General features: G+C 45.3%; 1 protein-coding gene across 6 annotated transcripts in view; it reads right to left on the bottom strand.

Annotated features, from left to right (window-relative positions):
• Positions 1-16,673, bottom strand: part of LOC124041728 (rho-associated protein kinase 1-like) — a 74,410-nt gene that overhangs the window by 7,503 nt on the left and 50,234 nt on the right. For 5 of the 6 annotated variants that reach the window (XM_046359663.1, XM_046359658.1, XM_046359662.1 and 2 more), the window contains exons 8-27: positions 14,956-15,094; positions 14,301-14,392; positions 12,519-12,678; positions 10,360-10,429; positions 9,648-9,736; positions 9,410-9,458; positions 9,120-9,255; positions 8,028-8,119; positions 7,129-7,375; positions 6,080-6,186; positions 5,635-5,785; positions 5,067-5,227; positions 4,575-4,759; positions 3,684-3,753; positions 3,493-3,596; positions 3,136-3,301; positions 2,834-2,927; positions 2,591-2,679; positions 2,232-2,423; positions 1,769-1,934 (exon numbers count right to left, since the gene is read on the bottom strand). In XM_046359663.1, the coding sequence (XP_046215619.1) occupies positions 1,769-1,934; positions 2,232-2,423; positions 2,591-2,679; positions 2,834-2,927; positions 3,136-3,301; positions 3,493-3,596; positions 3,684-3,753; positions 4,575-4,759; positions 5,067-5,227; positions 5,635-5,785; positions 6,080-6,186; positions 7,129-7,375; positions 8,028-8,119; positions 9,120-9,255; positions 9,410-9,458; positions 9,648-9,736; positions 10,360-10,429; positions 12,519-12,678; positions 14,301-14,392; positions 14,956-15,094 (2,559 nt within the window). The remainder of the gene's footprint in view (positions 1-1,768; positions 1,935-2,231; positions 2,424-2,590; positions 2,680-2,833; positions 2,928-3,135; positions 3,302-3,492; positions 3,597-3,683; positions 3,754-4,574; positions 4,760-5,066; positions 5,228-5,634; positions 5,786-6,079; positions 6,187-7,128; positions 7,376-8,027; positions 8,120-9,119; positions 9,256-9,409; positions 9,459-9,647; positions 9,737-10,359; positions 10,430-12,518; positions 12,679-14,300; positions 14,393-14,955; positions 15,095-16,673) is intronic. The other variant, XM_046359659.1, reaches the window with a different exon arrangement.

Genomic DNA, 16,673 nt, shown 5'->3' with positions numbered 1-16,673 from the left:
TTCCCCGTCTTAGGTCAGTTAGGATCACCACTATTTTAAGAATGTGACATGTCAGAAAAATAGAGGGAATGATTTATTTCAGCTTTAATTTCCTTCATCACATTCCCAGTGGTAGCATTGCCTTTCAATTGTTTAACTTGGGTCAAACGTTTCGGGTAGCCTTCCACAAGCTTCCCACAATAAATTGAGTGAATTTTGTCCCATTCCTCCTGACAGAGCTGGTGTAAATGAGTCAGGTTTGTAGGCCTCCTTGCCCGCACACGTTTTTTCAGTTCTACCCACAAATTTTCTATAGGATTGAGGTCGGGGCTTTGTGATGGCCACTCTAATAGCTTGACTTTGTTGTCCTTAAGCCATTTTTCCACAACTTCAGAAGTACGCTTGGGGTCATTGTCCATTTGGAAGACCCATTTACGACCAAGCTTAAACTTCCTGACTGATGTCTTGAGATGTTGCTTCAATATATCTACATATTTTATCTTGCTCATGCTGCCATCTATTTTATGAAGTGCACCAGTCCCTCCTGCAGCAAAGCACGCCCACAACATTATGCTGCCACAGCGGTGCTTCACAGTTGGGATGGTGTTTTTCGGCTTGCAAGCCTCCCCCTTTTCCTCAAAACATAATGGTCATTATGGCCAAACAGTTCTATTTTTGTTTCATCAGACCAGAGGACATTTCTCCAAAATGTACGATCTTTGTCCCCATATGCAGTTGGAAACCGTAGTCTGGCTTTTTTTACTGCGGCTTTGGAGCAGTGGCTTCTTCCTTGCTGAGCGGCCTTTCTGGTTATGTGGATAGAGATACCTTTGTACCATCTTCACAAGGTCCTTTTGCTGTTGTTCTGGGATTGATTTGCACCTTTTGCACCAAAGTACGTTCAACTCTGGTGTTTATACTTGCATTCTGTTGTTTGTTCAGATGAACGTGGTACCTTCAGGCGCTTGGAAATTGCTCCCAAGCCTGAACCAGACCTCAATTTTTTTTCAGTGTTTTTTATTTTTTCCTATGATGTCAAGCAAAGAGGCACTGAGTTTGAAGGTCGGCCTTGAAATACATCCACAGGTACACCTCCAATTGACTCAAATGATGTCAATTCGCCTATCAGAAGCTGCTAAAGCCATGACATAATTTTCTGGAATTTTCCAAGCTGTTTAAAGGCAGTCAACTTAGTGTATGTAAACTTCTGACCCACTGGAATTGTGAATTATAAGGGAAATAATCTGTCTGTAAACAATTGTTGGAAAAATTATGCACAAAGTAGATGTCTTCACCGAATTGCCAAAACTATAGTTTGTTAACAAGACATTTGTGGAGTGGTTGAAAAACTAGTTTTAATGACTCAAACCTAAGTGTATGTAAACTTCCGACTTCAACTGTATATGTGATACTTACAATGTGGGGTCTGAATACTTACCGAATGCACTCTAGGTACTTCACTGCTTCAGAACAATACAGTCATAGCTCAACCAGTCATGGAATGGTTTAATAACTTGGAATGGCTAGGATTAATAAGATTTAAATAATGTCAGGGTTCGTGTTGAATCATTAAAGCTAGCCTGATGGACCAAGCATCTAGTTCAGTGATCCAAAATCCTGCTCATTGAGAGCTGTAGTACTGTAGATTTTTGTCCCAGCTTAGCATCATCCCCCCTTCGCTGAATCATGTGTGCTGTGGCTCATCACGAATGGGGTTTGAGGATGTTTGGCCTAGACCGTCCTTTGACACAACTGCCCTCGGGTCAGTTGACCCGCGCGGTGAACTTACCGGCGATGTTGCTGTCAGTCTCGTCCATCTGCAGGCTGGTGACGCTGGAGTTGTCCATGCGCAGCTGCAGGTCATTGAGCCTCTCCCTCAGCTGCTCGATGTCACTCTCCTTGCTGTCCAGCTGCATTTGCAGCTCATTGCGGTACGTGCACTCCTCGGACAGTTGCTTTTGTAGAAGAGGAGAGGCAAACAGTGAATATGCAGTCACTTTAGGGAAGATCAGAAGCACCGTCGAGGAGGAATGTAGCACTGCCTTTCACTATTGACTTTTAGCTCTGTTCTAAATTAGGAATGTATTTGACTACATCTTCCCAACTGTCCTATTACCTCACTCTTTTACCTAAAAGGGTGCTTTTTTTGTACTATTTTAAAGCATACTACTAGTTAAATGTTCCCATGATCATCGTCAGATGATGTTCAGACCAATTTGACCCCACTGTTCAATTGACAATGTATTACTGACCGCCTGCATCTCACTGAGCTCCTTCTGGTACTTAATGGCCATGTGGTTGAACTTGTCCTTCTCCTGTTTGAGCTCAAGCTGCAGCTTGCGGTTCTCCTTCTCCTTCTTCCTCAGGTCGGTCGTGTTGCCCTTCTTCTTGGTGTCCAGCTTCATATCCTTCCTGTTCATGATCTCTGCCAGCTTGTTCACCGCCTGGAGACACAGTTGAGGGTTGGGATCAAATAGGGTAACCAGTTGAGGTAAGGTTAAGGTATAACAAATTGGGGCAACTGGTTGAGGTGTTTTGGATGTAAATAAGGATAACTATTGATGTAGAATTCTGTAATGTAAATTGTGGTGTAAGGATGAAGTGTCTTCACCTGAGTCTTGAGCGTGCGCTCTGTGCTGAGAACCTTCTCGTAGTTGGCCTTGATTGCGTTTGTAATCTCCTCTTTCTGGGAGGCATACTCTGCACGAAAGAAGGGTACAGCCTGAGGAAACTAGGCAGTCTTACAGGGATCTAACTAACCCATCGGGGACATACAATGGCCTATGTTGACCTTACCCATAGACCTAGAATATAGTAATTACACCAAATTAGGACAATTGAGTCTTGGCGTTACCTTCCTCCTGAATGCGAAGTTTGTTGTTCAGCTCGGCCTTCTCCTTGCTGAGGTTCTCCACATCTTTGGTCAGGGTTTTGTTGGAATCCTCAAGCTGGGGAGAGATGCATTCAGAGGTTTAAAATGTAGGTGTTCTACAGCTGTCTGAGACACACAAAAACAATCATTAAATATCCCAATATTTGAAAGTATACCAAGCTGTTGTTTCCTCTGCGCCCCCATTCCTGGGTAGGTATGCATTTCCCCTGACATTCATTTACAATGCAGGAGAGCAGTGTGAAGTGAGGCACGCTGTAACTGACCCGTGCGATGGTGGCATCCTTCTCGGTGCCCTCCTGCTTGTGTCTGGCCGTGGTCTTCTTGTTCTCCTGGCTCAGCTCAAAGTATTGCTCCTCCTGGAGCGCCCTGGCCAGCTGCTCCGACTCCGCCTTGGTCACGGTCAGATCCAGCTGGGCCAACAGGGAGTCCCTGGTGGGAGGGAGGATGGACACACACGGTTTAAAATGGAATAATAAATCACTCTGCATGGAGATTTGAAAGGAGTGGTGGGGAAAAAAAATGCACGCCATATTTGAAGTACAACGTATGATTGCAATACACATTCTTGCTACATTGACAAATGGCTGATTTATAACGGTTTCCATTTTGTGATTTGTTACCTTTCGCTGTGCAGCTCCTGCACCTTCTTTTGAACTTCCTGGACCTGCCGGTTCCTCTCCTCAATATCCTCTTTCAGTTCCTTCACCTGAGTTTTATAAAGCGTCTGGGAGAGGTAGAGAGAGGAGATATGGCAATTAAGTTAGCCACCGAGCCAGGTTATCGGAGAGTGGGGTAGATGGGTCCTACTCACTGAGAAATACTGTTCGGCCTCAAGCTGGTCCTGAAGTTCCCTCATCTGTCCCTCGTTGCCCCTGTACTGCCTGGAAGACAGACACACAGACCACATGATTTAACATATTACAGTTTCAAAACAACCAAATCAGTGTTGAAAGGGAAATTCAGATAAAATCATCAAGAAGCGATCAAACTTGTCAGCCCCATAATGTGTGTATATATTATGAACCTAATGACACTGTACTATCCAATATGTCCCAGGGCTGTAATTAGCTGGGGAATACCACCACCACCACTGCTTGCAGAGCTCCGTAGGCGGAAACCTACAGAACGCTCTGCAGCCGGATTAACAGTCCAGTCAGTCTGGTCTGGTCTGGTGGGAGGAGCTGGACTGCAGGCTAATCCTTAATCCTGTGGTGTAAACATTGTCAGAGGGCAGCTTTGCCACAATTACCCCCTAAGCTGGAATAAGAGCCTTTTTACTGGAATATCAACCAATTGTAGGGCCATTTAACGTCTCGACTCCCAAAGCGGTATTAGCTAGCTGCAGGAAGAAAAAACGTCAAACTAAAAGACTGACAGAATGTTAGGCTTTTAGAATAGAGTTGAGCTAATGAAGATTGATAAGTGTGGCTGAAAGGTATTGCACACATTTGGAAGGGAGGTAACATGCATTGAGACGATGCTCAATGTGGGCCTGTTAAGAATCCAAGCTAGAAGTTACCCACAGACCTAGGATCAGATCACCCAACCCCCATCCCAACTATAATAAACATTAGGGGGATGGAAAGATCTCTGACCCTTGTACGAGTGACTAGTGGTAAACTCGACATACTCTATTATTTGGGGTAAGTCAAACTGTGGTGGGCTTCGACAACATGCGACTAGTTTTGGAGGGTTTTCTCACTTGGTGAGCTGTGCGAGCTGGAACTCGAGCGACCGTTTGCTCTCTAGTGCCGTGTTGATCTCCTGCTTCAGCTGCTTCTCCGAGCCCTTCAGCCGGTCGGCCTCCTGCGAGCGGCTCTTCAGCTCGTTCTGGGCCAGCAGCCTCTTACTGGACTCCTGCTCCAGCTGCATCCGTAGACCTTTCACCTGAGAGGAAAGAGGGAGGGAAACCCATGTGTTAGGACACAAACAGTATGTCCTAACTATACAGGTTATACCAGGAGATTGTCTTGGGTAAAAAAATAAATAAAATAAAAAATACAATTAACAAATTCGCCAACGTTCACAGTGGGCCTTGAATCCTAACTACTGTGAAATTTGCCATTAGTAACCATTCATGACTGACGTCTGATAAGTCCGACGGTTGAACGAGTGATGCAAAGTTGAAGGTTATCAGCACGTGACCGTGGGCATCCACCCCAGCCAGTACGAGTTAACATCCGGTGGTGCTCACCTCGTCCTCCAGCCTCTCCTTCTGCTTCATCAGCTGCTCCATCTTCTGCACTGACTGCTTAAGGTCAAACTCCAGCATGGAGCACTGCTTCTCCACCTCCACCACCCTGCTCTCCGCTCGCATCCTCGCCCCGCTCTCCTCCGACACCTTCTGCTGCACCGCTGGAGGGAAGAAAGGAAGACGTGTCACTCAGTTGCAACTATCCATCCATCATTCTATGGAGGATCTTACCAACAGATTTAATAGGACATTCGTGCTCAGTCATTTCAAATAAACTACATTGAAAAAGGTCAGGACTACAACAACTGCTAGAAGACAAGTAAATGTGGCTTCAGTGCTAGACAGTCTCAGTCATTTCTGGTTTTTGGAAGGTGGGATGTGGTCCAGCTTTTTAACACGTAGGGGGGGGGGGGTAAAGTCTCGACATGCCACATGGAGGGGAGTGGAGTACATTCCCTGAATTCCGCCCCTTTCCATTCAGTGCCCCCTGGGTAAGAGTGGTGCAGGTGGGGCGACAAACAGAAAAAGGAGAAAGATAGGGTATGCTCCAACACAGGCTCAGAAATACCATGCATGGCAGCTGACTTGGCCTCTTCAATGGACTCGTATTTGTCAGTGAGCTGGGCCCGCGTCACTCTGTGTTCTGTGTGCTCCTGGTCCAAACGCTGCTGCAGAGTCTTCAGCTTGTAGTTCAGGTCAATCTCCAGGTTGTTCTTCTCCTGTTGGGAGACAACACTGAATTGCATAAAGAATCCCAAGAATGGACATTTGCATACGAGCAGCGTGTCCATCTTGATCCGGAAAAACAGTCATTCTGCTGATATTTACTTTGTCAAGATTGAAAAGAAAATAAGCTAATACAGCTATTTATTTTTATACTTCCATTTTGACCCCCACTGACAGTAGGTGGACTTCACAAGTAACTGGATATCAACGGCAGGTTTTGTGTTAGCAGGAGAACGCATAGTATGGGTTTGTATGTGACGTGTGGAGAGACTTGGGAGGGCACAAACCTTCTCCAGGTTGTTTCTCCTCTCCTGGGCCTGCTTGCGTTCCGCCTCCACTTTGGACAGGCAGAGTTTCAAGTTCTTATTGTCCTCCTGAAGACCAGTCGTCCGCACTACAGACACGCACACGCACACGCACACACACACACACACACCGTCAAAACAGGGGTTTGTGCAACGTGCTCAACGCACCAGAATGCATAGCTTTAAGACTTGGAAAACTATATCTGTACATCTACAAAAGTCTGGACTGTAAGGACACTGGACAATAAAGTATTTTTTCTAGTCAATGTGGACTTCTGTACCACTTCAAATTCAGTCAGAATTAAGAGCAATATCTCAACACAATCCCTCAGATATATTCACCCCCGAGCCTCTCCTACTGTACAAAGAGTTCCGTAGGCATTGGACAGTGCCTGGGCATGTCTAATGTGATGAATGAGAATGTTTAGAACTGGAGCTAATAATCCCCAGCTGTCTCTTAAACAGCGAGTGAGTTCACTTCAGATCATTTGAAGTTAGTTGAACAGCTAAGTAAGAGTGACTGAGGTATTACTGTAAAGCAAACTAAAATGGGTGTAGGCGACCACATGAATCCATTCTAGTTCTAACACATGCAGTCAGACACCTCGTATTTACTCAAACACAGAGTCATGTCGTAGTCACATTTAGTCATAGAAAATGAGTGCAGTCTTTGGGCCCGAGTGTCCAAAATCGCCACCCTTTTCCTTGTCTGGTGCACTCCCCTACATAGATTTAAGAGCCTTTGATTGGTGTAATAGACCATGCTTAGCTGAGTGCTTAGATATGTATTTGTTGTTGTATGTATAAACGCGCTTCTACACCTGCATTGCTTGCTGTTTGGGGTTTTAGGCTGGGTTTCTGTACAGCACTGAGATATCAGCGGATGTACGAAGGGCTATATAAATACATTTGATTTGATTTCGTATAGACCGCAGGAAGAGTAGCTGTCGGTTAATGGGGATCAGAATAAAGATTAAAAAGTGCACACTTTAGGGAGAAGTGTGGAGAATTAGGATGTAGCCAAATGGTACCTTGCAGCTCGTGGATCTCCTCTGATCCCTGGCTGTAGCACCTCCTTTCAGAGTCCAGCGTGCTTTGCAGCTGCAGCAGCTCCTTCTCCAGCTGGGCCCTCCCCCCGTCAGACGAACGGCACTTCTCCTGCAGCTCGCGGTTCAGCCCCTCCAGCTGGCTCATGGACTTGGCCATCTCCGTGTGGCTCTTCCTCAGCCGCGCCGCCGTGTCCGACTCTGCCCGCAGCAGGTCATTGGCCTCCTCCAGCTGCCAGTCAAGGAAACGACCATTAGGGAAAGCTCGGAGTCAATATTACTTCCGGACACAGACGATCCACTCAGTTGCTGCAGAACGTTGATTGAGACAGTTGGGTTTCTTAACCGACATGTGGGAGGACGTCTAATGTTGTGAACAGACTGATATCCAATCATAAGCTTCTAATAATACCTAATAGGCAAAGACTACTTTTGTGCTCTGAAAGGTCTATACCAGTCCAGTCTGAGGCCTTGTTTCTATAGTCTGAGGCCTTGCTCTATAAAAATAAAAAGTGACTTCAATTTGCTGATAAAAATCCAGTCATGTAATGGAACAAAGCGTTAGTGTAATGACACCGGGTCAGATATTGTTCATCCTTGTCATGGTTACGGTTCCGATTTAGAGTGGAGTAATCTGATCCTTGATCTGTGGTTAAAACCTGGCCTGCCCTCTCCTTGACCCGTCTCACACAACCCTCAAAACTAACATCCCTCACACATCCCCTTCACCGTCTGTACCGTTGACCCCAGATTCTGAACTTTGACAGACATTCTGGCTCTTTGATTGGATGAGCCGACTACTACATTGACACAGACCTCAAACAACCCCGACCCCTGTGCTGTGTGGATGGTAATCAAAGAGAGCAGTGTGTGAGATACTGTACCTGATTTTGCAACTGTAGGATCTTGTCATTCGAGGCCTGAGAGTTTTGGCAGATTTTCCTCATGTCCTCAAGCTGCTCCTTCAGAGTGGACACTGAGACGAGAGAGAAAAAGAGGAGTCAATCAAAGATTAAGTAAATCTTCACACACACACACACACACACACACACACACACACACACACACACACACACACACACACACACACACACACACACACACACACACACACACACGTCCCTTTCAAAACATGACGCTACACTAAACTAACTGTATCAAGAACCTGTTTTTTTGTGCATGGGACTTGCTCACGCGTTGCATTTAAAGTGCTCCGTTTATGGTACCGGATCTGGTTGTGCTTGAATTCACAGCGAGCCACTGGTCCCAGTCAATGGGAGGGTCTCAGATGATGTGTGTCTGGGTTAAGACCGCTCGTCAGAGGGACAGAGACGAGCAGACAACCAGACTAGTGGGTCAAGCAGCTCTAGTCTTGCTCGGCCAGGGTGAGTAGTAATCCAGTTGGGACAAACATCTGTTCGGGCCAGATCAAGGCTACGCCCTGAATGGCGCCCTATTCCCTACGGGCCCCGGTTAAAAGTTGTCCACTTTATATGGAACAGGGTGCCATTTTGGGACGCTTTCTAACTTCAGGGAGGAGAGGGATGCTACAAAGGTTTATATGCATTGTCACATACACCGGACAGGTGCAGTGAAATGTGTCGTTTTACAGGGTCAGCCATAGTAGTACGGCGCCCATGGAGAAAATGAGGGTTAAGTGCCTTGCACCTTAACAGATTTTTAACCTTGCCAGCTCGGGTATTTGAACCACTACAGCACCAGGGGGGGGAGAGCTTTTCATGGATTATACTGTAGCATTAACCCTGTACAAACCCTATCAATATAATGGCCCAACCACTTGTATACATTCTGTAATACATTCTATACACACCTATGATCATATTTGTCCATAATCAGTGTTAAAAACACATGTTATAGACATGATTAATAAAACAGAGGTTTGGACTTAAACGGGGGCAGATTGAAAAGAGATGAAATGATCGGGTGAATGAGAGAGGACAAAAAACAATCCTTACCCTCGTTCTCCAAGTTGCGTCTCTTCTCGGCCTCCTGGTCGGCCTTTCTTTGGTACTCGGTGGCTCGGTGCTGGATCATCATCTTGTCCTTCTCCAGCAGGGACATGCTGGCCTCCACACCCTTCCTCACGTTGCCCTGGGAGGGAAGGGAGAACAGGAGTAAGTCCTCAAAGTACAGAGCATTTCGGCCCTATTTTATGTGTTGTTTTTTTAAACACATTTTGTCGACTACCGTAGATCGTTATCCATTCGCCTACATTTGTGTCGCAGAATCCGAGATATTCACTCACCTCCTCGTCCAGCTCTTTCATGATCTTGTCAAGCTTTGTGTTCGAGGCCCTAAAAAGACAGACACAGATTTGCACTTTTAAAATTGCTTTGCTTGGTCTTCTAAAACGGGGACGACTTGAGATCAAGCGCATTGTTCTTTGAAAAAGACAGACGGGTTGTTTTCTCTCTCTAAACCAGCATTGTGTATTTGTCTAGCTGGAGATGGAAGTTATCGGAACTGATTGGCAGGTTGTGTACCTGCACTTCTGCTCTATTTCGTCCTTCAGCTGCATCTCACTGTGGAGTTGTTCTTCTAGCTGGTAGATCCTCTTCTGCAGGTTCTCCAGCTGAACGATAAACAACGTATAACACGTTAAACAGATACTCTTTGTCTTCTAAATGACAAAAACGTCAATAAACTAGGGTCATGATGCAAATGCACATGGCAGAAGTAGACTGCTTTAACCCGGTGGTTTGGAGTAATGGCAACAGTGAGAAAGAAGTCCTATTTTCGCCATCTATAGAAATGATTCTGATACCGAAAAGGTTTTCTGGTGAGTGTTTTGTCTTGATCTGTGTCAGGTCCTGTGGAAACTGCTAGGTGCGTGCCTTTTAATAGCTATTGTAAGGTCGGAAATAGCAGCAGCAGCTCAATGCACCATTACAACATTCATATTTTATTGAATGAACACTTTTCAATGCGATTGTGTACCCTTGTAGGTAACAATGTCTCAAGGATAACTTAGACAAAGCTTTTCCCATTGCTAAAATAGGCCTACACTTATTTGTATTTATTTATTCCTGAACCCACTCAAGTAATCTAATACTAACATCCGTTCGGATATTCAATTAACAGATTAACCGTGCCCATCCCAATAAACTTGCCATCTTTTTTTTGCCTATACAGAAAGTAGTAACGCAACTGCAGACGCAACTGTGTCTTCGTTTTAATATCCAAGTGAGTACTCACATGGCTCTTGTCTTCCTTGGTGGAGCTGCTGCGTTTGTCAACACTCTTGGTGCTGGAGCTCCGGGAAAACCTAGAGAATAGACCACAACAGGAGGATCAGATCTCGTCAGAGGCAACAGTAGGACCACACTTCCCTGACCTGAGCCAAGGATGACCTGACCACACCGCGAAAACACATCCCTTTGGGTCAAACATGTTGTGGTTGTTATCTAGGTCAGGTTACCTAGTCTGCGGTTTGAGACGTGTGCAGGTCTAACAAGCTCTGGGTGATTTAAACAGGTTACATTATACACTGCTCAAAAAAATAAAAGGAACACTTAAACAACACAATGTAACTCCAAGTCAATCATACTTCTGTGAAATGAAACTGTCCACTTAGGAAGCAACACTGATTGACAATACATTTCACATGCTGTTGTGCAAATGGAATAGACAACAGTTGGAAATAAGCAATTAGCAAGACACCCCCAATAAAGGAGTAGTTCTGCAGGTGGTGACCACAGACCACTTCTCAGTTCCTATGCTTCCTGGCTGATGTTTTGGTCACTTCTGAATGCTGGCGGTGCATTCACTCTAGTGGTAGCATGAGACGGAGTCTACAACCCACACAAGTGGCTCAGGTAGTGCAGCTCATCCAGGATGGCACATCAATGCGAGCTGTGGCAAGAAGGTTTGCTGTGTCTGTCAGCGTAGTGTCCAGAGCATGGAGGTGCTACCAGGAGACAGGCCAGTACATCAGGAGACGTGGAGGAGGCCATAGGAGGGCAACAACCCAGCAGCAGGACCGCTACCTCTGCCTTTGTGCAAGGAGGAGCAGGAGGAGCACTGCCAGAGCCCTGCAAAATGACCTCCAGCAGGCCACAAATGTGCATGTGTCTGCTCAAACGGTCAGAAACAGACTCCATGAGGGTGGTATGAGGGCCCGACGTCCACAGGTGGGGGTTGTGCTTACAGCCCAACACAGTGCAGGACGTTTGGCATTTGCCAGAGAACACCAAGATTGGCAAATTCGCCACTGGCGCCCTGTGCTCTTCACAGATGAAAGCAGGTTCACACTGAGCACATGTGACAGAGTGTGTCAGTGTGTTCCTGCAAGAGGATGGCAAGAGGAAGGCATTGATGCTATGGACTGGCCAGCCCGTTCCCCAGACCTGAATCCTGAATCCAATTGAGCACATCTGGGACATCATGTCTCGCTCCATCCACCAATGCCACGTTGCACCACAGCATGCCCAGGCGTTGTAGGGAGGTCATACAGGCACGTGGAGGCCACACACACTACTGAGCCTCATTTTGACTTGTTTTAAGGATATTACATCAAAGTTGGATCAGCCTGTAGTGTAGCTTTAATTTTGAGTGTGACTCCAAATCCAGACCTCCATGGGTTGATAAATTTGATTTCCATCGATCATTTTTGTGCGATTTTGTTGTCAGCACATTCAACTATGTAAAGAAAAAAGTATTTAATAAGAATATTTAATTCATTCAGATCTAGGATGTGTTATTTTAGTGTTCCCTTTATTTTTTTGAGCAGTGTATTTCTGTGGCGGTATAAAAATAAATGGCTAATGGCTCTAGTACAGGGGTGTCAAACTAATTTGGTCCTGCTGACCGCATTCGTTCACCGAGGTCCGGATGGCCTCACTTAAAATTGGTTATATTTCCTCGCCTCTCTAAATTAGCAATAAATAGTCCCATATCCATGGCTTTTAGAATTTCCGACACTTCCTGACAGTCTACCATTCGTCACGATGACCGTTAGCAAGCTGGGCAGAGTGAAGAGACTATAAAAGTAGGTCCATTATAAATCCCCAAAACTTGTTTTACTCAAACTGCCCGCGCGCCCAGATAGAATGTGTTTACGGGCCAGAACCGGCCCACAAACACGCCTGTTCTAATAGGTGCAGCCTAGAATGTGATGACTGTGGTTAGGGGCCTTGATGTTTTTCCTGACCAACTGAGCTGACCAGGAAAAGCCTAGGAAAAGACTAACAGTGTTGACAGTAGTTGATGAAGCCTGGCTAATCAGACAGTGCCAATACATGCACTGGACACCGTTTTGGACTAAGATGGAAATTCTCCAGGAAAAAAGGGCCTTAAGAGCATCACTGATGATTGCTGTAGTAGTTTGAAGCCTGGCTATGCGGAGTAAGACTTACTGATGACTGCTGTAGTAGGTGAAGCCCACAAAGGGCAGCTGGTTGCCCACGAAGGCCTTCGGTATGGGGAAGGTCTCCTCGTCTCCCCGGTCCGCCTCGATGTCGTCAAAGTTACTGGTGTCGATGTCGCTGCTCAGCTCAGGCACCACCGGGGCCGCTGCTGGAAACACGGATGGACAGAAGGTGGAGGAGAGAAGAGAGAAACATGACTCACTGCAGATGGAGAGGTATTCTACTAGTTTTCTATGAGTTGGTGCAGAGCCACACTGAGTTGAGAGCATGTTGTAGCGGAAATGTCCGTCCTAAACTGAGGCAAGAAGCACCTCTACTGTCAAATGTCAGTCTATCTCCCCCATTATATCATATAAAACAGTATCTTGTCAATCTAGCATACATTTGGATGCAGGCTAGGTTGCTTGGAGATCAAATGCATAAACTATAAAACACCAGCATTCAGTCTGACAGTTGACACAGTACTACGTATTAGCTAAGACAGCTGGTGCCATGGCAGAGTAGGCCGGAGCAGGGCCAGTGGGTCCCAGCCAAAGCGTTGACCGCAGCGCTTCAGATTACTTCATATAAACCCGGTAAAGAGCCAGGGGTCACAGTCACGCAGAATTCAAACTTTTTATATTTAAATAGACCCGCTGCAATTATCTGAAAAGTCTCATCCATCCTCCCCAACCTCTCGCTGACAACCACTCTCTCTGCAGGGAGGGTGTGCCCGGCTGGTGTCTCTGTCAATGGTCTTTGCAACGTGTTCCCAGCACACGCTCAGCTCGGGGAGCTTTCTGTGGTCCTCCTCAAGTCCAGTGTTCCCACTGAAAGGGGTTGCAGCTCCCAGAACCCACAGACACAAATTAAAATTTAAAATGGGGGCACCGTAGTCCCGAATTTTTGACTTTGATAAGGCACAGACCATTTTTGACCAGGCTGCCGAAAGGAGAAAATCGAGAAAAACGGAGGGAGTGGAAGTAAGATAGGATGCGTGAGCACATTCAGAACGTTTGCTATGTCGCCGTTTTCACACTAGTTTGTTTGCTTGGGTTCGAACCCGTGTTTGATTAGCCAATTTTCGTGAGTGTGTCAACACTTATCTAATTTTTACTTTTGGAGGGGCGCAGAACCCAGAGTCTCTGGTGGCACAGCTTGCACTGCGATGCAGTGCCTTACCCGGGAGGCCCATTTTCCTGCATTCTAGAACACTGAGAGGACCCATGTATATGAAATCTATTAAAAACGCAGCTTTTTGGTTGGTCTGCGTTTTGAAAATGCAGACTTTTGAAAGCTCAAGCGATCCTGAGAGCTGCTACAGCCACTCGATTTACATTTAGCCTCCCGCCTCTAATCTCTCTGTTGTAGCCGGAGACCACATGAATACCGATGCCAGGCTCCTGTTCAGTAGGGTACACCGCAGCAAAAACTATTTGCAACAGAAATTAGCCATTCTTATTGGACAAGTTTAGGTAGTACCTCCCAGTTTCAAAATGTTTTTTTTCTCTACCTACTGGACATGACCGAGGAAAGCTTTCCTCCCCATTCTCACCCTCAAAATCAACCATCTAGGTTCACACAATGAAATCGTGGAATTCAGTGGTTGTGATACTGAATGAAATGAATGGTCCTTATTCTGAATTTTCCTGTGACTGTCTTTAGTAGGTCAATTGGAAAACATGGTATTATAGCATGTCTGGCTATCTGTAACATTTGTCAACAGAACAATACAGAATGTAATGCCCCTCCTCCCCTTCAAAGGAAGCATGAAACCTGAATGGAACTCACTGTCTCGGATGTTCTCCCATGTCCACTGGTCGTTCTTGAAGAAAGGATGTCTCTTGATCTCATCCACCCCGTTGCGACCCAGTCTTACCTCCCTGGTGACAAATTAAAACATAGGAACAGAGGACGTACAGTTTAGCGATTCTGCCGTCCACCGATAACGTCCATTATTAATCAAAGTCTATGGCTTTGCCTCTAACAGTCTCCGGGCACAACCCAGTGAAAGCATTTAGACATGATTGACAGCTCTTCAAAAGATCACTGCTCGATGTTTAAGTCATTTCTCAAAGACTTAAGTCGAATCCAATCAATGAGAGTTCATAACACTATTCCCTTTCTAGCTATGTGTTCACCTGGAAAATCATTGGTGAAACAGAGAGGGATAGTGCGAGATTGGGTAAATAGATAAAGGGCTTAATTGACAGTCAGATGAACTTCTGGATACAATTGTGTTGTCTGTGTGCAGTTTGATGTGTTGGCGCAATGCTAACTAATCCCATAAACTTCCAGTCATTGCGCTAACTAGTTAGCAATTGCGTGCAAAACTACTGTTAACTTCCTCCAATGAGTTAAGCTGACTGGACAAGTAGATAAATCTCGCACTCTTTTTCTAAGTCAGGCCCCTCTGAACCACCATCATCATCATCATCCTCCTCACCTGTCAGTCAGGAAGGCACAGATAAGGTTCTTGGCATCCTTGGAGATGTCGCTGTCATCAGGGAAGGTCAGGGCGTTCTTGTGGTTCATGATCTTACTGTACGTTCCCACCAACGAGTCAGCATAGAACGGTGTGTCACCTATAGGCACACAAAACCAAAGGCATTGGGGTTAGCTAGTGCAGTGCATTCGGAAAGTATTCAGACCCCTTTTCTTTCCCACATTTTGTTACAAACTTATTCTAAAATTGATCAAATTGTTTTTCCTCATCAATCTAAACACAATACCCCATAATGACAAAGCAGAAAAGCACATTACAAATAAAAAACAAATACCTTATTTACATAAGTACTCAAACCCTTTGCTATGAGACTCGAAATTAAGCTCAGGTGCATCCTGTTTCCATTGATCATCCTTGAGATGTTTTTACAACTTGATTGTCCACCTGTGATAAACTCAATTGATTGGACATGATTTGCAAAGGCACACACTTGTCAATATAAGGTCAGAGCAAAAACAAAGCCATGAGGTCGAAGGAACTGACCGTAGAGCTCAGAGACAGGATTGTGTCAATTCACAGATCTGGGGAAGGGTATCAAAAAAATTCAGTAGTATTAAAGGTCCCCAAGAACACAGGGGCCTCCATCATTCTTAAATGGAAGAAGTTTGTAACCACCAAGAGCAGGCCGCTCTGCCAAACTGAGGAATCATGGGAGAAGGGCCTTAGTCAGGGAGGTGACCAAGAACCCAATGGTCAAGCTGACAGAGCTCCAGAATTCCTCTGTGGAGATGGGAGAACCTTCCAGAAGGACAACCATCTCTGCAGGACTCCACCAATCAGGGCTTTATGGTAGAGTGCTAGACAGAAGCTACTCCTCAGTAAAAAAGGCACATGACAGCCCGCTTGGAGTTTGCCAAAAGGCACCTAAAGTACTCTCGGACCATGAGAAACAAGATTCTCTGGATGCTAGATGTCACATCTGGAGGAAACCTGGCACCATCCCTATGGTGACAGCATCATGCTGTGGGGATGTTTCTCAGCGGCAGGGACTGGGAGACTAGCTAGGATCGAGGGAAAGATGAACGGAGCAAAGTACAGAGAGAGATCCTTGATGAAAACCTGCATACTTCGGTAAATGTATTTTCAGTTGTTTATTATTAATACATTTGCAAAAAAAAATCTAAAAACCTGTATTTACTCTATCATTATTGGGTATTGTTTGTAGATTGAGGGGGGAGGGGATATTTCATCAATTTTAGAATAAGACATTAACGTAACAAAATGTGGAAAATGTCAAGAGGTTTGAATACTTGACGAATGCACTGTATATACAGCCAGAATTTCAATGGTTCACAAAGGTGGTTTGCTACCTCCTTTTAACTTTACGTCGACCTTTCACCTTAACCAATTTTGATCCATATGCCGAACCATAATCTTTGGATCTGCCGGTTAAACATCCACTTCTTTTAGGTTACTGGAATGTCTACAATAAGTTCCGACAAAACCATCACAAATAAACATACTGGAAAAGCACACGCGACAAATAAACAACACTGGAGCCCAGGGTCATTCCAGAGGTCACATCCACCCAGGTTCAGTGTGTGTGAAATGTTGTTTTCTTGACCTAGATAGTTTGTGTGTATGCATTGATATCTATGCTACGTGTGCCTTTAAAAATATATATATATGTAGTTCTGTCCTTGAACTGATCTTGTCTA

Source organism: Oncorhynchus gorbuscha, linkage group LG08 (genome assembly GCF_021184085.1).
Source record: "Oncorhynchus gorbuscha isolate QuinsamMale2020 ecotype Even-year linkage group LG08, OgorEven_v1.0, whole genome shotgun sequence".
NCBI lineage: Eukaryota > Metazoa > Chordata > Actinopteri > Salmoniformes > Salmonidae > Oncorhynchus > Oncorhynchus gorbuscha.
Note: the sequence above shows the minus strand (reverse complement) of the source record. Positions and strands in the feature narration are given on the sequence as shown.